The 24,977-nt window shown below is 40.5% G+C and overlaps 1 protein-coding gene across 1 annotated transcript in view; it reads left to right on the top strand.

The window, feature by feature from the left end:
- LOC126092052 (TATA-box-binding protein) overlaps positions 1–24,977 on the top strand; it is a 66,536-nt gene that overhangs the window by 30,264 nt on the left and 11,295 nt on the right. The window contains exons 2-5 of the mRNA XM_049907460.1: positions 16,522–16,655; positions 16,734–16,977; positions 17,167–17,270; positions 17,353–17,447. Of these exons, the coding sequence (XP_049763417.1) occupies positions 16,522–16,655; positions 16,734–16,977; positions 17,167–17,270; positions 17,353–17,447 (577 nt within the window). The remainder of the gene's footprint in view (positions 1–16,521; positions 16,656–16,733; positions 16,978–17,166; positions 17,271–17,352; positions 17,448–24,977) is intronic.

Here is a 24,977-nt window from a genome sequence, read left to right as displayed (position 1 = left end):
AAAGTTCATTACTATCCCTAAAACACAGAAACAGCAGTGGTAACAACATCACAGTGAGTCATCTGGAGAGAACGTGTTCATTGTGTCCTGCTTCAAAGGACAGAAAAACAAAGACAGTGTGCTGTAAGTGCACAAAACATTTGCCGGGACCATAGCATTGTGGTGTATAACAATTGTAAAAATTAATGTCTTCCTTGTTTGTTTAATGATTTGCTCTTTGTGAATACCATAACTGCCTTAAAAATGACCAGAGCTGTATTATACTGATAAACCATACAAAAATACAAGGTTTCTTACGTAGGTTTACATAATTTTTTTAGTTTTGGGGCTTAAATTTATTTACACATAAAAAGAAATGTTTCAGTGGGGTTGGGTCAGAATAGCATGGAGGCTATAACATGAATTGCTGACCATCACCACCACAACTGATCAATCAGTTTCTCAGTTTCCTGTTTAAGAATTCATGAACATCATAATGGAAGTGGGATGCAGCACCATCTTAGTGGTAGATGAAGTCCACACTGTCGGTCTACAGCTGTTTCATGAGTTGGTTTTCCAAGATGTCCAGAGACATAAGTCCTGTAGCACTGTTTTCGAAAAAGGAGAAGGGACCATTAACTTCAAACTGTGGGAATGCACAGAACACATTAACTTTTGGTGAATCTCAATGTTGCTTTTTCACTGAAGATGTGTTTGTCACAAAACTGTTCCTCTTCCATAAGCTATTGCAGTTGTGCTGAAAATTCAAAGATCCTGATGTCTGGCTTTGTGATTGGGACTTACAGCTTGTAGCAGTTGCAAGCAGTAAGGCTTCAGCTTGAGTTGTTTCCTTAAGATCTTCCAAATGGTCGGTTGTGTTATGACCAGCTGTCTGCTTGATCCTGCTCATAGACTTCTGTGGGCCAAGTACAAAACTCGCCCACGTGTAGTCAACCATTTCTTCAGTCACTACAGGCCGACCCAGTGATTTCCCAGTGCAGAGGTATCCTGAAGTTTCAAACTGCACATATCATTGCCAAATGAAGTGGACAGTTGGTGGATCTTTGTTCTGAAGCGTCTTTGCTCTGTTACAGCAGACTGATGTTAATGAATTTCAGGCACGGTATACGAGGTGGAATCCATAATTTTTGGGACGGGTGCTGCCATCTGGAAAGTAGGAGTAGTAGATCTTTGCACCGCTAGGTGGTGAGAGCTGCATATCTGACGAGTCAGTGTGCGGAGTGGCATTTAGCTGGGAGGACGTGTTGCATGTCCACAGTGATTTCTGTAATACTCTGTGTTTGGTGTGTGGCAATTTTGCGATGGATCCGTGAACAGAACAGAGTGTGTGTATCAAATTCTGTGCAAATCTCAGGAAAAGTGCTACATAGACCCTTGCAGTGATTCAGCAAGTATTTGGGGGACAGAGCATGAGCCATACACGTGTGTTTGAATGGCATGCTTGGTTCAGGGCTGGCCGTACAGATGTTGAAGATGATGCTCACACTGTGAAGAGCATGATCATCATTTTCTTTCATACCAAGGGAATTTTGCACAAAGAATTCATCCCACCCAACCGAACAGTGAATTCCGCGTACTGCTGTGGTGTTTTGCGATGGCTCCTTGAAAACGTGTGGCGACGACGGCCCGAACTTTGGAGCCAAGGGAACTGGCTGCTGCGTCATGACAACTCGCCCTGTCACACGTCCTTGCTCACCAGGACCTTTTTGGCAAAAAACAACATGGTGGTTGTACCTCACCCACTGTACTCGCCAGATTTGGCACCTTGCAACTTCACACTATTCCCAAAACTGAAGCTCAACTTGAAAGGCCGTCAGTTCGACACTCTAGAGAGGATTCAAGAAGCACCGCTGGCGGTGATAAACACCCTCAAAGAACAGGACTTCTAGAAAATGTTTGACCAGTGGCAGAAGTGCTGGGACCGGTGTGTATGTGCAGGAGGGAATTACTTCTAGGGTGATGGTGACCATAAGTCCAAAGGTAAGGTTTTCAACAGATGGCAGCACCAGTCCCGAAAATTTTGGATAGCACCTTGTACGTTTTCGTGGTGCCTGTCCCATTTTATCTAACTGCTCACTGCTGCACTCTTGTGGCAGAAACCTGAAGTGCGGCTCCAGCAGTACAAAACTTCTTGAGTTTTTTCCATATGAGTGTTGTCTTTTCTGATAATATGCTAATTAATGTAACTACAGTGAATTTATGGAATTGATTTAGTCATTTATAATAACCTTGTATTGTCTGCTTTGACAGTTGTAGTGAGTTAAGAGCTTTCCTATTATGCTATGAGCTTCTAAAGTTATCAAAAGTACAAAATGTACCAAATATTGCCTATATACACCACATATCCAAAAATTTACACCACTGAATGTACAATCATTTACTCCACTGAAAAGAATGTGTTTAAGTCTTATCTAATATATTTGGTATGGAAGTAAAAGATCATTTAAATCCTTGCAGTTTTAAAAATGTTAACAATGGAAGTAAAAGATCATTTAAATCTTTGCAGTTTTAAAAATGTTAACAATTAGTAAATCTCAACACAGAGCCAGTGCCTAGAACCATGTGTATCATATTACAAGTGTTAGCCACTATCCCACTGATACACCCACACCAAAGACTTCAGAAGACCATTAGAGGCAGCTTGCCATCTGGTGGAACAACAAATTCTATGTTGCAGTCAGGAACAGACAAGTGGCACTGCAAAGGTTCAGTGCCAGTCCGTCAGGAGAGAACCTTGCATCTTTTTGAGTCGCAAGAGCAAAAGTACAGTGAGCAGTTAAAGGGCTCATAAGGAGGTCGTAGCAAAAGATTTCAAAATCAATCGATGTCATCCATTCCACACCAGGTACAAGAATATGGAACTCAATGAAGAGTGTCTCTGGTAAAGGAGACAGAAAGAAGATTGACACCTACCCCTGCCATAACAATTAATGGGAATGTTTTAAATTCTCTTGCTGGAATAACATAGCTGATGAGTAGTTACTTCCATTCTTTAAAATACAGTCCCAAGAGGGTACAGATGGATTTCAGTTCAGACAACCAAGAAGAATGTAACTCCCCCTTCTCTATAAGGAATCTTAAATATTCCCTTTCTAAGACTATGGAAACAGCCTCAGGACCAAGTAGTATTACGCGTAGCATATTGAGACAGTTACGTAGGGAATCGAAATAAACTCTCCGTGATCTTTTCATTTGTATACGGTCACAGGGGCTGTACCCAGACTTGTGGAAAGAATCTATAATAGAACACTTGCTTAAATGAGGAGGGGCAATATCACCACAAACAGATACCTGTGACAAGAAGCTTTAGGTTCCAAAGTTCTTGGAGATCTTATAGAACAACTCATCTCCATCCCCTCAATCATTTCCCCTACTGGGAAACTTCAGTGCCAGTAACATATTTCAGAGGGGCCGAGTGGAGACAGCCCTGCATGAAGTCAGGATGCTGTTGGGAACCTGTGGTGTGTCTTCGACAGGTTGTTGTTCTTCCATACCAACCTTGACTGATGCATTATATGGATGTGTATTGGAGTCTAGCTGTTGTCTTCTGAGTCAGCTCAGCATCTGCATGACTAGGTGAGATGTTTATGACCTTGGCACCGCGGCTTGTTGCCAGCAGGCAGTTTCAGCCATTTCTCAGTGTGAAGTGGTCTTGTATAGGTTGCTGGAGTGTCCTCTGTCCTGCACCGAATTCTACAGTAACCCTTGATGACTCGTCAACAGTGCACCTATTGTTGGTAGTTGTGTGGTCAGTTGATCTCCTCCTTACCAGCCCATTAGGTTTTAGCACATGACAGCGCCTGGATGTTGAACACGAATGTGGATGCCAAAAGCCCCCTTTGCTGGCTTCCACATTGAAGTTCATTGCTGGCAGCACCATGTGATGCGGTGTTGCCAGGAGTTTCTCCATCAGTAGATGGTAGGTGGTGAGCAGCAGGAAGTTCGTCAGGTGGAGACCGTCATCTCGAGTACATTTTCAGCTACTTCATAGACTGTGCTGGAGCATCTAGGACATAGATTCGCTACAGTATCATTGTCATGGAATTGAGTGCTATAACTGTGAATGCCATCAGTCCCAATAATCAACTCATCACAAGAGATAGAACGCCGGAGTATTTAACGGGAGCTAGCATGAGGCTGCGTCATGAGACTTGGCTCGTAATGACTGCATGTGTCCTTATTATGCTATATTCACTTAATGACTGTTAACTACTGTGTCAGTTCCTTGCTGGGTGCTCTTGTGTAAGCGATGGGTGTCTTATGAGATAACAAATATGCTTGTCTCACTTCCTTTGGTTTTCTGTCACAGTCTTCTTTCTGTTGAATGCGTATTCTCACTCTGCAGGTGACATCATAATGTGTCGAGGGCCTTGTGACATAATGGCTGTCTTCTTGTTTCTGCCTCGTGTCTTTGGCATGACTTGATTTTGCCTGTGGCAATGTTAATGAGTTTTAGTAAAAATTTCTAATTTCCAACCTCTTATTATTCTGCACCATAGCAGTAGTATGGGGCCCAAACTCTACTTGCTCCAAGTTTTAAGGAGCCTCATGATGTTTCAGGAGCTGTGTATCAACAACATGGGCAATCTCACTCTTTTCAACTCTGCTAAAGAGTCAGCCTCAGCTGTAGACATCTCTTTCTGCCCCCCCCCCCCCCCCTCCCGCTCCCCTCCTTCCAGGAAGTTACTGATGACCTTCATTCCGGTGACCACTTCCCAAACCAGATGCACCTATGAGATGGAGCAGTTCTTGAAAGGCAGCTGCCAAAATGAATGGTGAGCAGAACAAACTGGATATTGTTCAGCCAGATACCTATGTTTAAACAGGGGGAGCATCCAGAAATGGATGGACCCCATGTCACAAGTGTAATCCACCATGCAGCCGTGTTATCCACCCTTAAGTGCTCAGGCCGTGTTAGAAGGTGGATTGACGAATTCCACTCAGCAATGCGGGCCGGCTGTGTGGCCTTTTTTCAATGTGGGAGCTGGATTCAGCAATGTCTAATACTTTCGATCCTGCACCCAATACAGCGCAACATGCTGTGAAACAAGCAAATGCTGTTAAAAAAAATCCTGCTAAAATATTTTAACTCAAAATGGCAGACAGTACAATTTTGCAATTCATTGAGGGAGCCAAGTTCAGTATCTTTCCTCAAACCAGGAAAGTACCAAACATGTCCCAGTAATTACCAGAGCATTGCTTTAACAATCTGTATAGAAAAGAACTTAGAGGGAATAGACGTCAGTCAGTGTTGACAACGTGACCCTGCTAGAGGCAGGTATTCAGCAGGTTTACCAACATAAACAGCATTGTGTAGGAACACTTTTTGACATCAGTAAGGTGTACGATATGGCTCGGAGGCCCAGTATTCTAGGACAGCTGCACCAGTCGGGCTTTTGTGGCCACTTGGATTCTTCTTATCTAAACACTATTTTCTGAGTTGGTGATATGCTGTCTAATAGTTTTGGGCGAGAAATATCACCCCACCCGCAGGTTTTGGGGAACGGACAAGTTGTGCCTGCTGCAGTTTTATAGGGATTTCGTTAGACGGTGGCCTGACTATGGGTGCTCAGTGCACAGGTTAGCGAGACCTTCTGACCTGGAGGGCACTGGTGGACTTCACCATGAGGCGATCATACTGGTCACAGTTGCTCACAGGACCAGGACCATACCCAGTATGGGTAAAGAGACTAGGGTTCTTCCACTTACCATCTGGCAGCAACTCTTCATTGTTCATCAGGCATATAAAATCCTTGCTGTTTCCAATTCATGAGCATACCATAATGTTGCTCATCCATCTCAAATTGTCCACAAGCAATAGGCTGTTTTGGAACCATGTTAAGTATGAGCTGGAGTCACTGGTGAGGGGTATGTATACATAGATGGATATATACACAGGGACTATCTTGGTTTCTCTGTTATTTTTCATGACTGTGTTCACAAGATCAGGTTGCCTCAAAGCTTCCCAATGTTCAGCACTGCATTATACACAATGTTGAGGGCACTAGAGCAGATGAGATGTGCTGCAACTGCTAAATTCCTTGTTTGTTCCGACTACATGAGTGCCCTTAATTCTCTACAGCACAAGCCAGTTACGGCCTCAGAGGAGGGGTCTGACAGAGTGTGTCCCACAGCTTTGGGAGAGAGGGCTGGTTTTTTTTTTTCCTGTGGGCTCTGCTGGTAGTGGTTGGGTACGGGCACAGCATCTCCACGTTTCGCAGCTGGGAACTGGCCAGCACTGCCAGACCTCTTCTACCATAAACTCTGGGCATACATCAGGGACCATATTTAGGTGTGACAATGGAACATTGTGTGTTTCAGAGAATGGCAGGCTTGGCATCACTGCCTGGACTGGTTTTATGCTGCATGCAAATGGGCTGATTGGCTGTTGCTCTGGAGCATCTGCCCCCCCCCCCCCCCAAGTTGTATAAGGCTTGCGCAGCTCTTCCTGGTTTGATATCAGCTTCCCTGGCAGCTCATGGGATTCCTTTGGAGTGACCTCAACCCAAGTCTACTCCTGCTGGGACAGGTGTACAATCAAGAAGCTGCATCTACCCAACAAAGTCAGTCAGTCTGCCCAAGTAGTATAGTCTCAAAATTATAGTGTCAAGGCACTAGTTTGTCATAACACTTTCATCGTAATCAAGAGAACAGAGAGAAGCTTTGAGATGATTTCTTCTTTCTATATTCTTAAGGGGGTTGGAGGTTATTGCTTAGTACTTAAAAAAGTGTTAATTGACTTAATAATGTTCACACTTGTAGTTGAAACTGAAATGTCACACAAAGTACCTTAACTTCTGTAAGGTGTGGGTACCTGTTTCAGTATAATGGAGATGGACTCTGAGGAATTATGTGATGAATGGAAAAAAAACATAGATGTCACAGAAGTGCAGAACTATGAGTACAGTCAGTGGCACTTTGGAAAAAAACTGCAGCACTTGTTCTGACCTTCAACACTCCAGAATTACTTGAACATATTCTTAGAGATTATATCCGTCTTACGGTTTACTTGTTTATTCCCAGTACAATGTGACATTTAAAATGCCAAAGATTTGAGAATACCAGTATTTAAAAACTACTCTGGGGATCGCCCAGTATGGAGTAAGAAGTGCGTAGTTTGTAATGAAGAAAGGAAAATTCAAGAGTTGAAAGTTAGGAGACACATACCCTAAGGTGAAGGTAATAAAGCTTTTCAAGCTATGCAAACTATGGCATTTGCTACTTATTTTGTGCTGGTTTTCAAGAAGCCATTCGCAAAGTGTAATGCCACCACACAAACCCAGACCACAGATTCAAGTATGAGTACATGCACTTTTCAATGTACCAGCAGGGAAAAACTACATTTGACACAGAAACCATTCAGAAGTCATCAAGGATGGGCTTCGAACGTCAGCAAGATACCACTGCACACCATCTGAGTTCCACTAAGCCGTCTCCTCAATCCATGCAACCAACTCCTCCCATAAGTAAGGAAAAAGTCCCAAACAAAGTAATTCAAAATCGACGATAGTCACAGCTAAATCATCTGTTTTTAGATTTTGATTTTACTGTTGAGGCTATTGATATTCACATGGAGGAACCAGAGATATGGGTACCATCTAATGTTCCCCCAGACCTCTCGGGTAAATCACTGCCTTTGAGAGAGGAGGACGAGGATGTCCATCTCTAGTCAGTGATTACGAAATTGCAGTGGAACTTAAGTGGGTATCAAACACATTTGAAAGAATTGCAGCTTCTGGCATGGGAGAGACAGTTCTGCATCTGCTTAAAAGAAACTCATTTTGAAGTTACCGTTACACCAGCTTTATGGGCTACCACCCGTACAGGAAGGACAATCCTATGGGAGACAGGGCGAAGAGTATGGTGGCTGTTTTCGTTGATGACAGATAGCACTTCTGTCCTCTTACCACGATCGTACATGAAGTTTCAGTGGAAGTCCTCACACTAAAAACATAATGTGTTCTTTATATCTTTCACCTTACTATCCGTTGGATACAGGTGGGATACAGGTGCAGTGACAGAGCTCTTCCAGGCACTCCCCCACCCATCTCTCCTCATTGGTAACAACATTGCACATAATGTGCTGTGGGGCTTGGCTACCACATGCCCCAGGTGTCGAATTATCAAGCACCTTATCCATTTAGTGTATCTGCATTTTGAACTCTGTTGAGATGACACACTTTTCTACAGTAATCTTTTGCTGCTGACCTCTGTTTTTGTTCCCCACATCTTGCAGACTCATTTGAGTGAGAAGTGGCCACAGATTTACATTCCAGTGACCACCTTACAGTGTGGATCCACCTGCTGGCACTGATGATGGTTGACAGAAGACTACAAGGATGAATGTTTCAAAGGGCAAATGTTTGAAAGACAGTCCGTAGGCCATTTCTGAACAACAGAAATGTTCCTGGGACAACAACTGATGTGTTTGCTATGCTGGGGAATGGAATCAGCACCAGTTCAGTGGATCATATGTGTAATATTGTGTAGTTTAATTATTTATTGTATTTAATATTGTCCATAGTGTGAAGTGTAATTTACAAAGTTAAAAAACAAGTTTGGTGCTCAACATTGTGTGCAGATAGATCGTATCTCTGCTTATAATGTTTGATTATCTAAGGACGAGTGTCCCTTGTGGATGCTAGTCAGTTGTTTCCTTAGGGTGGCCCAATAAGCCAAAAATTAGTTAGGAATAAACAAAAATCAATAGAACAAAAACAGTTAACTTGTTATTCAACCTCAAAAAAGTAATATGGTAACATGTCACCTTTGTGATCCACTGAACTGTTGCTGGTTCCATTCCACAGTCTAGCAACCCCCTCAGATGATGGCCTGTCCCGAGATGGAATCAAGAATGTTGCTTGGCAATCAGAGCCAAATACACAGCCTTTCTGAAATTAAAACACCATCCATACACAAGTGAGGTGAATGATAAAAGAACTGAAGAGGAACTGCAGGAAGGAATTCGTGACTTTCATTAATCAGTTTGCCTCCACTGCACAAAATTGGGAATCAGTAGGGCAGATTTAAGTTAGGGTGGTACACCTCATGTTGCAAACTTATTGAGGAATGGAATCTTGGTGGGCACTGCTAGATACATGGATCAGGCTTTAGCTGAACACACTTTTATTTTCACTGTGTCGTTTGGACAAATTCCTGAATTCCAGATGTTCCGTAGGACTGTGGAGATGAAGACATCTTAGTTTACCATTCTGCAAGTGGGAATTGGAATCAGCTCTGTCTGTAGCCAAAGACACTGTTCCAGGAACTGATCAGATTCATTATACCAAAAGCAGGTTCTTATGTTTCAATCAGACATGGTTTGATGGACAGTACCCCCTCTCCCCCCCTCCCTCCACTTGGAAGAAGGCAATGTTAATCCCATTATGGAAACCGTACAAGGATTGTACCAACCCTAACAGTTACCGGTGTGTAACCCTTATCAGCTCTGTGATTAAGATTCTCAAGTGCATCATCACCAGCCACCTCATCTGGCTTCCCGAATCCCCAATCTGCCGTTGACAACTTAATTCTACTGAAGATGATTGCTCTGCAATCAGGAACTTCTTTAAATACTCTTTGTGGATGACTTCACTATCGTCTACTCTTCCTCTGATGTTACAGCACGAGGCAACTACAGCTGACTGTTCGAAGTCTGTAAACTTAGGCCTATTAAACTAATATTAAGTTCTCACCAGAGTACGCTACATGCATCAATTAAATAAATTTGGTTGTCGATTTTTTAACCAGCCAAAGTTCACAACAAGGGAAAGGGACAGTATTTTAAACTTTATGAACAGTGTACACCTTTTGGGCCTACTGACATGGAATTAACCTGGCTTTCACAACTGAAAGACTGCAAACAGGTTGTGTCAAATCACTGAATATTTTGAAATTCCTCAGCAGAAAGGTGTGGGCTGCTGATAGGTCCTGCATGCAGTTTTATAGGGTGTTTTTTCAGATCATGATTATGTGCAGTCCGGACCTGGTGTAGATGTGGCTCCCTCATATTCGTGCTGTTCGGTTCTGCGTATTTTGTATACTTACATTAGGGCACCCCTTAGTTTGGCTGAAGATCTGCCTGCCATCATCGCTGATGCCGCCACCAATGCAACAGGGGTTTTCAAATTTTGTGAACTGTCACACTTCATCCCTAAAGTACTGTGGAGGAGAGGGTAGGTCATTGTGCACTACATGGATAGCATGCCCAGGTAGTTTGGCATAATAATTAAGCGATTTTCAGTTTAAAAGGTTAGTGCATTGTGACAGCAGCTTTTTATAATTAAGTGGACTTTAATACATTAAAAGCAAGTCTTTCTGTGGGAGAATGGCCTTTGTTTCTCCCCCTTCCTTTCTTACACTTCATACAATGTGGCATTGTCATAAGAAAGAAGAATGTTACTTCTAACAGAACTATGTGAAACACTGCATATCTTGTGGATCTGGATCATTGCTGTCCAGAGCTACCCATTAGCTGGAAACCAGTTCATTATTTGCTTTATTATTAATATCTTACCTGAATATCTTATCTCAAAAGAATCGGAGCTTTCCAAAATCTCTTCGCAAACACTACATTGGCACTCTCAATATAAACACACTCTTCAAACTTGGGAAACTAAAACAACTCAGACATACTAGAAAAATTTCATATCAAAATTCTTGCCATTAGAGAGATGCGCTTCAGAGATGAAAACCATTTCAATACAGAAAATTACAGGATCTACAAAGGGAAACCTGCTGTCAGAAGAAGCGTACCATCACTGTTTGGTACAGGATTTGCTGTACATAAATCAGTCGTGGATAACATCATAGATTTCAGTTCCATATCAGAATGTATTTCCACACTCCCCTTCAAATCAGGTAATAAAGCATTCACAATTACCCGTGCTCATGCACCAACAAATAACCTTTATAGAAAAAAGCCACAAGAAGTCGAAAACTTCTCGGAAGACATGGAAGAAGTAACCAACAACATTCCAGAAAGACACATGAAAATTTTAATGGGAAGTTTTAATGTGCAATTAGGTAAAAAAAGTAAGTGCAAACAAATAACAGGTCCGCACTCAGCACACATTCGTACAAACAAAAATGGAGAACACTCCATAAAATATCGTCAAAATTTCAACCTCAAAGTTAATGTCGAAGCAATTTCAAAAGCCAAGACGAAAAGAGTGAAAGCACCCAACACCGTGTGGAGAGAATTCCAGATTGATTATGTGGCCATTTCCACCAAATGTACGCGGGAAATTCTGAATGTCACAACATGTAAGGGACTTTACGAGTTTGATCATTATTTACTACAAGTTAAGATTAGGACAATCCCAAGACAGAAAAAAACAGCACGAAACAAAGTAGTCAAACCTGATCCGGAATACTTGAAGATAAACAGGGACAAAGTTGTTGAAGAGATTATAGGCATTCAACAGACACTTGGACAGACTTTGCGTAAACAATTCAGAAGGCAATGCGATGGGGGCAAACTCCTAGGAAATGAAAACATAGGTGGTGGAACGTGATTTGTGATCTAGCCATTGAAAGAAGAACACAGGCATGGAAGAAATTCAGCAGTAACAGAACATCAGAAACATGGAAAGAATTTCACGAGATTCAGAAACAATCAACAAAGGAAATCAGAATAGAAAAACGGGCATATGACAACAACAGGTTGAAAGAAATTGACGAAGATTTCAACAGAAATAACACTAGAAATTTTTACAGAACATTCAAAGAAAATATGAAAGGTTATCAACCTTCTAGGCTCTGCTTCCGAAGAACAGATAGATTCGTCGGCTTCCGAAGAACAGATGGATCCCTCGAAGTGAACATGAAAGAAAATTGCAAAATCCTCAAACAATACTTTGATGAACTTTTGAATTGCAAAAAACCCACAGAAAGATTAACCTTCCAAAAGGCCACATCCAACCCAGATTCTAATCCACCCACAATAGAAGAGATAGAGAGAATCATCAAACAAATGAAAAATAACAGAGCAGCAGGAGAAGATGGTATTATTGCCGAGATCTGGAAGCTCCAAGATGAAAACATCACCAAGCAAATTTTTAAGATTATCTCAGAAATTTGGGTCACAGAGAAGTTGCCAGAGGAATGGAAATGTGCTTCGATCCATCCCCTACATAAAAAGGATGATAAGTCAGATCCAAATAATTACAGAGGTATTTCTCTAGTACCAGTAACATACAAAATTCTCTCAAAGGTGTTATTAAACAGACTAGAACCACAAGCAGAGCAGCAAATAGGGGAATACCAGGCAGGCTTCAGAAGAGGGAGATCAGGCATAGAACAGTTCTTGAACTTGAGAGCACTTTTGAAAGTCAGACAGATGAGAAACACTGTAGTTACCTTTGTTGACTTTAAAAAAGCATAAGACTCCATAGACCAGCAAACGCTCTTTGACATACTGGAAGAATATCGCATCGACAGAAAAGCCAGGGCAATTATACAATAGATGCTCACAGACACCACCTCAAAGATTAAGTTCATGGAAGAAATTTCGGTACCCTTCCAGATAAACACAGGCATCCGACAAGAAGATGGGCTTTCACCATTCCTGTTTAACATAGTCTTAGACAAAATTGTCAAACAATGGGAAGAACAAGTGAAAGGAATACAGCTAGGAAGAACACGTGAAACAAAAACAATCATAAAATGTCTGGCATTTGCAAATGACATATCCATACTTAGTAACAACACACAGGAGGCAAAGGAAGCACTGGAACACCTACATGAAATAGCTGCCAAATCAGGTCTACGGATATCGTATGAGAAGACTCAATACATGGAACGACAAACCAACAATGTACACATCATGCAAACAATGTATGGATCTGTAAAAAGAGTTGAAAAATTTAAATATTTAGGGGAATACATACAAATAGGAGGATCAAACAAGGCATCGAACATAGAATGAACAGAAAGACTCCAGAAAGAATACAAACTCACATGGTCACAGTATAATAAGAAAAGCATATCAAGACAGGCTAAAATTAGACACTACAAAACAGTTGTATTACCGGAAGCACTATATGCATCAGAAACGACCACAATTGGAACATCAGGCAATATAGACAAAGAAAAAATAGAACACAAAATTCTCAGTAAAATATTCGGACCAATACACAGGATGAAAAGACCTACCAATGGGTTATACCAACACACTGACAGACTCACAGACATGATCAGAAAATGCAGACTAAGTTTCTATGGACACATGCAGAGAATGGACAACACCAGACTTAGAAAGAGAATCTTTGATCTAGTAAAACATTCAAGCCTTAAAACAAATTGGCATCATGAAATAGTGGAAGACATAAGGCAGCTGGGGTTCAACAAACAAATGATAAAAGACAGAAAGGAATTCAGGAACAAAATTAGGAACGCAAAATTTATGGTAAATGAGAAGAGGAAGACGGGAGCATTTTGGACGGAACAAAGGAAACAAGAGCATAGTCAAAGGATGAAGAGATTTTGGGAAGAGAAAAGGAAGAAAGGAAAGAAGTAAAAATTGTGTCATCATGAGATATTTGAGTTCAAACACTGTCCATAAGGGTAAAAATTATATGAATGAATCTTACCTGAAACTATAAATAATGTGATTGTATGATCAACTAATAAAACAGGTGTTGAGTAGTATGGCCCACTTTAATTCAAATCTTGCAGATTTTTTTATCACATTTTGAGCAAAATATTTAGCACAGTTTTACTCACTCAGTGATTGTGCCCAATCACATCAATAACCCAACATTTTCATATTTTTCCAGAGTAAAATATTTTAATATTAGACCCTTGTGGAAGTATGGCGATAGACCTAATTTTTAAAATCAGTTATTTCACATTGAACATTAGGCCTTAAAGTAATGAAATTGTAAATATGCCTGCATTTTTGGAAAAAGAGACAATGAATCACAGTTTAGGGCGTCTAAAGACGATTCTATCATATACCATTTACTATTGCTCGAACTATGCAACACAAGAATTACATATGACCAGCCAAAATTTTTTTGTGCTCTGTTAAAGGCTTTGACAGTGCAAATTAAAGAATGCTGTTAGAGAAACTTAAATCTTACTGCAATGATGGCAAAAACAATGAATAGATTATATCATCAATATTAACAGGAAGGGGAGTATCATGTAAGTGTATAATATTTTTGGCACTTATTCCTTGTCAGCTGAGTATGCTGAGACAGTTTTAACTTGTTTCTCATCTTTACAGTTCTGTTAGTTGTGGTAGTTGCATTTATGCTATTTTTTGAGGTTCTCCCCCGCCCACCCCACCCCGCCCCCACCCCACCCCACATATACAGGTACGGCCAAACTTTCAGGAAACATTCCTCACACACAAAGAAAGAAAATATGTTATGTGGACATGTGTTAGAAAATGCTTATTTTCCATGTTAGAGCTCATTTTATTACTTCTCTTCAAATCACATTAATCACGGAATGGAAACACACAGCAACAGAACATACTAGCGTGACTTCAAACACTTTGTTACAGGAAATGTTCAAAATGTCCTGCGTTAGCGAGGATACCTGCAGCCACCCTCCATCGCATGGAATCCCTGATGCGCTGATGCAGCCCTGGAGAATGGCGTATTGTATCACAGCCGTCCACAATACGAGCACGAAGAGTGTGGTGTCACCGCCAGACACCACACTTGCTAGGTGGTAGCTTTAAATCGGCCGCGGTCCATTAGTACATGTCGGACCCGCGTGTCGCCACTGTCAGTAATTGCAGACCGAGCGCCACCACACGGCAGGTCTAGAGAGACGTACTAGCACTCCCCCCAGTTGTACGGACGACTTTGCTAGCGACTACACTGACGAAGCCTTTCTCTCATTTGCCGAGAGATAGATAGAATAGCCTTCCGCTAAGTCCGTGGCTACGACCTAGCAAGGCGCCATTAACCACTTCTAGAGAGAGTCTCACTTGTATCATCAAGAATGCTGTATACAAATGATGGATTAAAGTTAAGTATTCCAGCAGTTACCTACTTTTCTTTATAGCATTCATTACGTATCCTGTTTCAGACCTACCGCCCACCTGCGTGAGTTGACGCGTGCATTTCGGCCTTTTCTTGCAACACAGTGTTGGCTCTTCTGCCAACACTACAAAGAGTCTCTACATTTGGTACCGGGGTTGCGTAGACAAGAGCTTTCAAATGCCCCCATAAATGAAAGTCAAGAGGGTTGAGGTCAGGAGGGCATGGAGGCCATGGAATTGGTCCGCCTCTACCAATCCATCGGTCACCAAATCTGTTGTTGAGAAGCGTACGAACACTTCGACTGAAATGTGCAGGAGCTCCATGGTGCATGAACCACATGTTGTGTTGTACTTGTAAAGGCACATGTTCTAGCAGCACAGGTAGAGTATCCCATATGACATCATGATAACGTGCTCCATTGTGCGTAGGTGGAAGAACATGGGGCCCAATCAAGACATCACCAACAATGTCTGCCCAAACGTTCACAGAAAATCTGTGTTTATGACATGATTGCACAATTGCGTGCGGATTCTCGTCAGCCCATACGTGTTGATTGTGAAAATTTACAATTTGATCACGTTGGAATGAAGCCTCATCCGTAAAGAGAACATTTGCACTAAAATGAGGATTGACACATTGTTGGATGAACCATTTGCAGAAGTGTACCCATGGAGGCCAATCAGCTGCTGATAGTGCCTGCACACGCTGTACATGGTACAGAAACAACTGGTTCTCCCGTAGCACTCTGCATACAGTGACGTGGTCAACGTTACCTTGTACAGCAGCAACTTCTCTGACGCTGACATTAGGGTTATTGTCAACTGCATGAAGAATTGCCTCGTTCATTGCAGGTGTCCTTGTCGTTCTAGGTCTTCCCCAGTCGCGAGTCATAGGCTGGAATGTACCGTGCTCCCTAAGACGCCGATCAATTGCTTCGAACGTCTTCCTGTCGGGACACCTTCGTTCTGGAAATCTGTCTCGATACAAACGTACCGCGCCATGGCTATTGCCCCGTGCTAATCCATACATCAAATGGGCATCTGCCAACTCTGCATTTGTAAACATTGCACTGACTGCAAAACCATGTTCGTGATGAACACTAACCAGTTGATGCTACATACTGATGTGCTTGATGCTAGTACTGTAGAGCAATGAGTCGCATGTCAACACAAGCACCAAAGTCAACATTACCTTCTATCAATTGGGCCAACTGGCGGTGAATCGAGGAAGTACAGTACATACTGGCGAAACTAAAATGAGCTCTAACATGGAAATTAAGCATTTCCGGACACATGTCCACATAACATCTTTTCTTTATTTGTGTGTGAGGAATGTTTGCTGAAAGTTTGGCCGTACCTTTTTGTAACACCCTGTATACCAATTGCCCATAATAGTGAGAAAAATTCCTGTGAAACTGTGATGTTTCTATTTCTAATTATTTCATTTTTGCGTGAACCTATCTTCCTTTGTTGTCTTTCCTTAGTTGACACATTAGGTATGTCAACCATTGTTCATTTTTCAGCAAAATCTCATGTCACCAATGGTTGCACCATCGAGCCAGATTGCACCACCAGCTAGTCTTGGGCCTGCTACTCCTGGTCCAATGACACCAATGACTCCTGCTTCTGCTGATCCTGGAATTGTCCCACAGCTTCAGTAAGTAGCATGTTATTTATGTACAGTGGACTGTGACGTTTATACTCTACTCGAGGAGTAATATTGAACTAATTTCAGGAATATTGTATCGACAGTAAATCTTGGTTGCAAACTGGACCTTAAAAAGATTGCACTGCATGCACGAAATGCTGAATACAATCCCAAACGCTTTGCTGCAGTAATCATGAGAATTCGTGAACCAAGGACCACTGCTTTAATATTTAGTTCTGGAAAAATGGTATGCACAGGTGCAAAGAGTGAAGATGATTCAAGACTGGCAGCAAGAAAGTATGCACGTATCATTCAGAAGCTTGGGTTCTCAGTGCGTAATATTATTATTATTATTATTATTATTATTATTATTATTACTATGATTAGTAGTAGTAGTAGTAGTAGTACCGTTTAATCATCATCATTGTCACAATTATAAGATGCCTAGCATGTAGTAGGAATTATTTTCTCATTCATGAGATGGATATTTACTGATCCTTAAGGAAATATTGTGTTGCAGGCCAAATTTTTGGATTTTAAAATTCAAAATATGGTGGGAAGTTGTGATGTTAAGTTTCCCATCAGGCTTGAAGGTTTAGTTTTAACGCATGGGCAGTTCAGCAGGTACGATGTCTAATATTATGGGAGGTTAAATAGATATATTAAATTCCTTTGGGAATAACATTTGCTTTATTGTGTTTTTCAGCTATGAGCCAGAGCTTTTTCCGGGACTAATATATCGAATGGTCAAACCAAGAATTGTCCTCCTCATCTTTGTGTCTGGAAAGGTTGTTCTGACAGGTAAGAGTGAATATAAAACCAACCTAATTGTCTTTATTGCTATATGTTTCATTAAGATTGTCTGTTCAAATTTACTTACATTTTATGTCCTGCTGCTGAGTAGTAGCCGGAGGGCACTTAAAATTATGCATCGGAAGCATTGTCACATCAGGAATACATTTTCAGGACAAGGGTTAATGTATGTATGTATGTATGTATGTTCACAAGTTGTCTCTGACCTGTCACACCAGCCCCTTTATTGAAAACAAGCACCTTCAAGAATGAAGTGTATAGTTGCCCACTTCACAAAACATAAAAATATAGCGATCTTTCATTACAGCATTAAGGAATCACAATCGGAGTACTCCTGTTACTTGGGAGTAACGAAATATGTGGATGTAAAGTATAACAATTTCATATGCTCTTCTACAGGTTAAGCAAATGAAAGGCTTTAATTTACCAACAAGATACTGGAAAACTACACTTTTTTCAGTGAAAATGATTGCTTGAAGCATTTGTATGGCTGCCCACTTCACAAAACATAAAAATATAGCGATCTTTCATTACAGCATTAAGAAATCACAACCGGAGTACTCATGTTACTTGGGAGTAATGGAATATGTGGATGTAAAGTATAACAATGTCATAGGCTCTTCTGCAGGTTGAGCAAATGAAAGGCTTTAATTTACTGACATACTGGAAAACTACACTTTTTTCAGTGAAAAAGATTGCTTGAAGCATTTGTATGGCACATACCATAGTTTTGCTCATTTGAAGCATATGGAACTTCAAGCTTGGGGAATGTACAAAGTAAGTCAGATGGTATACATGCTCACAGAGAGTAACAAAAACACTGAAAAATCTTAACTAATGGCAATTCAAAGAAAACTGTCTTATGTCCAATAAAATCCACTTTGCAAATTTCAAAAACTGGCTTCAGAGGAAATATTCTTCAATTAAGTACTTATCTTCAAGAGATACTGAATATGTCATTAGATTAATAACAATATGTGCAGAGTGGAAAATATTTTTCCAACACTCTAACCTTGAACTGAATGAAGGGAAAGGTAGTATGTGGTACAATAAAATGTAGAGTCTGTTACACACTATGAGGGTGGTTTGGAAAGTTCTCAGAACGGAATAGAAAAAGGTACCTACATCACTGAAACTTTTTTTTATTTTTCAATGTAGTCTCCTTGTAGATTAATGCACTTGGTCCAACAATGTTCCAGTGCCTTGATCCCATCTCGAAAATGAGTTTCCTCCAGGCCTACAAAATAGTTGTCAACTCCGGCTATCAATTCTTCGTTTGAAGTGAATCTCCGTCCACCTAGAAAAATATTTGGTTTTGGGAAGAGTGGAAGTCTGACACAGCCATATCAGATGAATAAGGATAGTGTGGCAACAGTTCATACTTTAGTTTGTGTAATTTAGCCGTGGCGGTGGCACATATGTGCAGACACGCATTGTCTTGGTGAAAAATTACTTCCTTTCTTGTTAACCTGGCATTTTTACACTTATATTTTTTTGCAATTTGTCCAGGAGGTTAGCATAGTATTCTCCAGTAATTCTTTGCCCAGTGGGGAGACAATCTACAAACAGAATGCCCTTCGCATCCCAGAACACTGATGCCATGACTTTTCCCGCCAAAGGAATCGTCTTTGCTTTCTTTGGTGGCATCAGAGAATCAGCATGTTTCCACTGCTTTGACAGTTGTTTTGTCTCTGGAGTATAGTAGTGCACCCAAGTTTCATCTGTTGTCAAAAACCAGTGAAAAACATTGTTTGTTTCTCCTAAAATGGGCCAAACATTGTCCCGATATGTCCATTCTCTTGCGTTTTTGATCCAGCGTCAAGAGTCGTGGCACCCATCTTGCAGATAATTTTTTCATTTCTAATTCTTCAGTTAAAATGTGACGCACCCTTTCAGATGACATCTGGCAAGCGTGATCAATTTCACGCACTTTCAATCTGCGATCTCTAACGTTTTCCTGACGACTGGAGACTGTGTGGTACTGGGGTGCGAGACTCTCACATCTCTCGCGGGTGATTTACGTATTGTGTGTAGCCGATCTTCTTCTTAGATCAGATGTCTGTGTCAAATACTTCTTCTTCGAAGATTTCATTCTGGTTAGGGAAATGATACTGAACTACTTCTCTACTTTTGAAATGATTTCTTACTCAGAATACTTTCACATCAACTTCGCTATATTTTTTTCTCCACAATAAAATAACCACACAAGATAGCTTTCAAGTCTCGTAATCTGGCGGTTTCCTGTGATTAAGGGTGGCAGTGTAGTACTGGTGTGCAAGACTCATACTCCCTCTTGGCTGTCAAACTTACTTGGAGTTAATTCACTGATCTGCTTTCAGGATAGTCGGTTGCGATATTCTGCCCAGCTTCTTCTCCGAAGAATAGATGCTACTCTGGAGGAATTTTCTATACTTTTAAATAACTCTGTACACTCGAGACTAGTTTGAGTTCAATCTCACTATATTTCACAACACACAACAGTTTTCATACACTAAACATTTCTCATAAGCTCAACACCTTCCGGTCGGACAGAAGCTATTACAATCATCTTCCTACACATACAGTGTATAAATCTCTCCAAGTTTAACAAGACAACTGTCTCGACTTTATGACAGTAAACGAGGGAATGAATTTATAAAAGTATCTTCTTTTCTTTCAACAAAATTCAAATGTTTGCCCCAATAATATTTTATATCTCACAGAGTACGATGCGCTTACACCTTGGGCGGGACGTGTAACTTCTTAGGCAGGCTCGGTGACTACCTGCTCGCGCCGATCGTCAGTCCGATACACGTCCGTCCTGTACACACATAATTGTGGGGCAGTAGACATAGTCCTACTTTACCGCACTTATCTCTAAAATAACGTGTGTTCGAAACGGTGGAAATAAGAGTGTCTCTAGAATTTACTCCGAAATTCTCGAGGCACTACATATCCCCCTCCTTAGCTCAAACACACAATATTTTATACGTGTTCGTTATGTACATCAGTGTCGTATTTACATAACATTACTTTATGGTTCCAACAGTTTCCCTGTTAACAATTGTGTACTTAATACATCATGGACCTTTTGGTTAATTTAAACTTTGTAAGGGCAATGATCTTTCTGTTCCCTTTCCAATTGTAAATTCTGAGTGTGCATTACCCAAGTGTATGCTGTTATTTGCTCTTACTTTGCGTACTACTTTCTCTAGGTATGGATTTATTCATTACTTACTACAATCTGGAGGAACCCTGGGTAAATAAAGGTGTTCTTTTCAACACATGTAACTTCCCACAAACATAACACTGCGAGTGGGAACAAGAATTCAAACTTACCAGAATAATCTCTACAAAATGTGTGACTTTCGTCACGATACTGCCCTTTTCCTTCCTTCCTTGTGTCTGCCTACCTGCCCTTTTCCATCCAATCAATTCTGGGTGCGCCCTCCTTATCCTTCCTGAGTAGGCTTTATAGTCCATAGTCCATTGCCCTAGTATACCTATTTATGTACACTATGATTCTAAACTACCCGGAAAAATTAATATCGTATTTTACTCCTCCCACTCGCTTCACAATACTTCCTTTAACCCTTTCTTGGGTCCTCCATTTCTCTTCCAGTCCTCAATTACCAATAGACACACACACACACACACACACACACACACACACACACACAAATTCGTCAGAATAATCATTAAACTGACACCAATTTAGTCCATTTAAGTATACACTGTAGCATAATGAACCACTCATAACCATGAATACTCTGTTCTTACCTATATAAATACCTCTTTGCATGATCATGAACACTCTTCTGTACATATCTTTATGTAATATGGAGCCATCAACTTAGATAACCATGTGCGCATACCTATCACTATGTGCACAATTTTCCTCCTCCAACACATGACGGTTCTTACATAGTCTTAAACTATACTCTTTCTGTTCGTGTCTTTGTGTTTTACTGTGTGTATGCATATGGGTAGTCGTGTAGCCTGATTTCTTCGGCCAGCTTATGTAAAATAAGTTGAAGGTTATAGAAAACCACTTCAGCAATAGAAGTGTAAGCATATGGACAGAGGGAAAGATAGACTGGTACTCAAAAGAAAAGTAAGAAAGTAAAAAGTAGAAATGGTTGCTAAGATTGACGAAGAGAAGGAAGATAGCCCCAAAGACGGAAACCCTTCCCACCCCCCTTCCCCAGGATCCCCACTTTGCTGGTACTTGAGTGAGAAGCCGGAGGAGGTACGATGTTAAATGTCTCCTGCAGAACAGACATTCTCACCTTCACCTTTGGAGTCCCCAAAGAAAGATCTTACCAAACCCTATGGAACGGCAAATGGTGAAGAATAAGTCACAATTGTCTGCGAGGGTTGTGTGAAAGATGTGGTGTGTGTGTGTGTGTGTGTGTGTGTGTGTGTGTAGTGTTAGTCATGTTTGTACCTACACTACCCACCCCTTTCAAAATCGATATAAACCCTGCCCTCTGCATTACATCTCATAAAAGGTATAAATGTTCATAAAAATAGAAAATTATACACTACGATAACATAGTTATTTCATTATTCACCTCATATTATATTTTATACACACATAAAATACCCTGTTCACTTTATGTCATCTAGATATCATTCTTCTTAAACAGTATCATCATCTTCTCCTAGAATATTATTCTGTTAGTTTTACCTCATGCATAGAAGTCACTGTTTATAGTGACTCCTTAAATTAGTCATAACCATGCAGTCATCGGTCACTTAAATACTAATATGATAGGATAGTTTAAGTGGTTATAAATAGATTACAGAATAGTCGAAGATTTGAAGGGAATTCAGTGTAGGAAAACAAATTTGGAACTAACACCAAAAACAACTCGGGAACCAACGGTCGTCACTCCGCCCGTTAACACAGAATGTTAACATCCCTGGGGTACAGATGTGACTCCACCCACATCCCATGGATCTGAAATTAACCTCACTCGATTACTCACGGACCAATACTTCTCGTTAAATTTTGTGCGAAAGTCTCCCCACAAGGAAACAATCACCATTTTATTAGGAAACACAACATTAAGTAAAGTTATTGTATGTTCTAATCTGCCCTGGACAAGTTTGAATTTCTTGCAAAAGTCATCTATAACCTTGTTAGCATAATTAGGATTGGAAAAAGCAATAATTGAAACGTTTCTAAAGATTATACTCTCAGTAATTTCTCCATCTATAATTATCTCAAATTTTTCCTCCAGACTACTTACATTTATAATGTCAAAGTTGGCTAATTTTTCTTTAAAATTTTGTTCTACATTGTTTGTTTGCAAATTGACAGTTCGTACAGTAACACCTGGAATTTTCAAGTGACTAATCAATATTGATTCCTTCGGTTGATCTGTGCTCTCTTTTAAGATATTCATTTTCTGTCTTACAGAATTACATTTAATATTACATACATTTTTACAAGATTCTAATTTTTCATTGAACTCTGACTCTACACTTCTACACTTGTCTTCAGTGTCAAATTCTAGTTTCATGGTCAAATTCTGTAGTTGCTCCTGTCTTTCGTTAAGGTGTGTAAACATTTGATTCATTTGTGCTGTTGAAGAATTACTTAATTCATTCTTTAAATCTACTCATAAGTTTTCCAGCTCATCATTTAACACCTCAAATTTAGAATTTAAAGCTTCGCCCTGTATTTAGTTTTTCATTTAACGAAGCATTCTGAGCATTTAATTGAATACTCTGAGCTTTGATTAAGTTTATTACTTCAGACAAACCTGGCAGGTCTTTGTTCACCGTCATGGCCATGGCTGGTCCTTCAGTTTCTGTAGGTTGTTGTTCCTACTCCATAGTCCTAACCTGTTGCGATCTCATGATCATAAAAAAAAATCACCTCTGTAAATAATGACCACCCTAGCTTACATTCAAATGGTTATTATCTTGAGCTTGAGGTGTAGAAACAGCACCAGTGAACCTCACGGGAGCCGGCAGCTTCACACATTGGTCATGGCGTCGGCGTCAGTGGGCGCAAAGTTGGCAACTGAAACAGCAACTAGCAACGATGGCTGGTTACTGCGACTGCGTCGGAATTGGCTGGTTACTGCGTCATCGGCGTCGGCTGGTTACTACGTTTGTGAGGGTTTTTTCCTCCCCACAACCAAATCTTCTTGATCGGATCTTGCAGACCAATTTCTTCATCTTGTTATTATGTGTTGCTATGGCATCTCTGAACTTTTTCTTATCTCAATCTTCTTCAAAAAAATTCCTCCTTTTCATGTCCTGCTCACTTCGGTCACCACATTGTGGCAGTTTTGACGTGACGATTTACTTTAGCAATTAATGGGTCAGTTATGCAACAGCTATTATACACTTCAAGTGGACAAAGCAACTATACACACTGAGAGTCTCTCGATCCTTTGACATATGAATATTAATGTTTAGTAAGTTCCCGTATGTCTACTTAACGCCGGAATCAATTAATTACTTTTTCAATTAATACATTCAGAAATATCTCAATGTTTAACATGACAACTCTGTGCTTTACGAGAGTAAGTGAGAGAATGAATGAATAAAAGTCTCCTCTTTTCTTTCAACAACCTTCAATTGTTCACACCAATAATGTTTTATATCTCACAGAGTATGATGCGCTTACTCCTTGGGCGGGACATATAACTTCTTAGGCGGGCTCGGTGACTGCCTGCTCGCACCAATCGTCCGTCCGATACACATCCGTCCTGTGCACACTTAATTGTGGGGCAGTAGACATAGTTCTACTTTACCACACTTATCTCTAAAATAACATGTGTGCGAGACGGTCGAAATAAAAGTGTCTCTCTAATTTACTCTGAAATTCTCGAGGCACTACAGTAAATCAACCACGTCTGGAAAACGTTAGTACTTAACATATATCGTTACAGTCTCTTTTGCTTTTAATAACCCTTGTCAAAACATTTCTTGTTCCTAGCAAGTCAAACAACAGAGTATGTATGAGTCTGTAGATAAAACACATTTCATTTGTTCCCAGCAGTCAATAGTATTCTAGTGCTAAAGAGTAACCCTTGATTACTCCTTGTACTGGACATACGGCTTCCAAGGCATGTGTGGCCACCACTTGTCAGCGCTGATAGACAGCCACAACTTTAGTCTTCTCGTAACGCACGCCTGTCCTGCACACACATAAACCGTGGTGCAGTAGACACATTTCCATCTTCACTCTCGTACCTAAAATATCGGGTGTTCGAGACAGTGGAAAGCCGAGGGTATCTAGAATTTGTTTCGAAATTCTTGAGGCACTACATATCCCTCCCCGTAGTTTGAACACATGATATTTTATACGTATTCAATATGTGCATTGGCATCATACTTAATGACAATCCCCCTCTCTAAGATATTCGTTTGTGCCATAATTCTAGATACATATGTATTTTTCATAAATTCTTGAACTTCACAGGATAAGTTCCCTATATTTGTCTTTCCACTGACTTTTGAAGACTCTCCTTTCAATTTCACTAGTAAATTCCAGGTGTTCCTTAAACATTTTATCCT

Source organism: Schistocerca cancellata, chromosome 7, assembly GCF_023864275.1.
Source record: "Schistocerca cancellata isolate TAMUIC-IGC-003103 chromosome 7, iqSchCanc2.1, whole genome shotgun sequence".
NCBI classification, from domain to species: Eukaryota; Metazoa; Arthropoda; class Insecta; order Orthoptera; family Acrididae; genus Schistocerca; species Schistocerca cancellata.
This window is presented reverse-complemented; position numbering and strand designations above follow the sequence as displayed.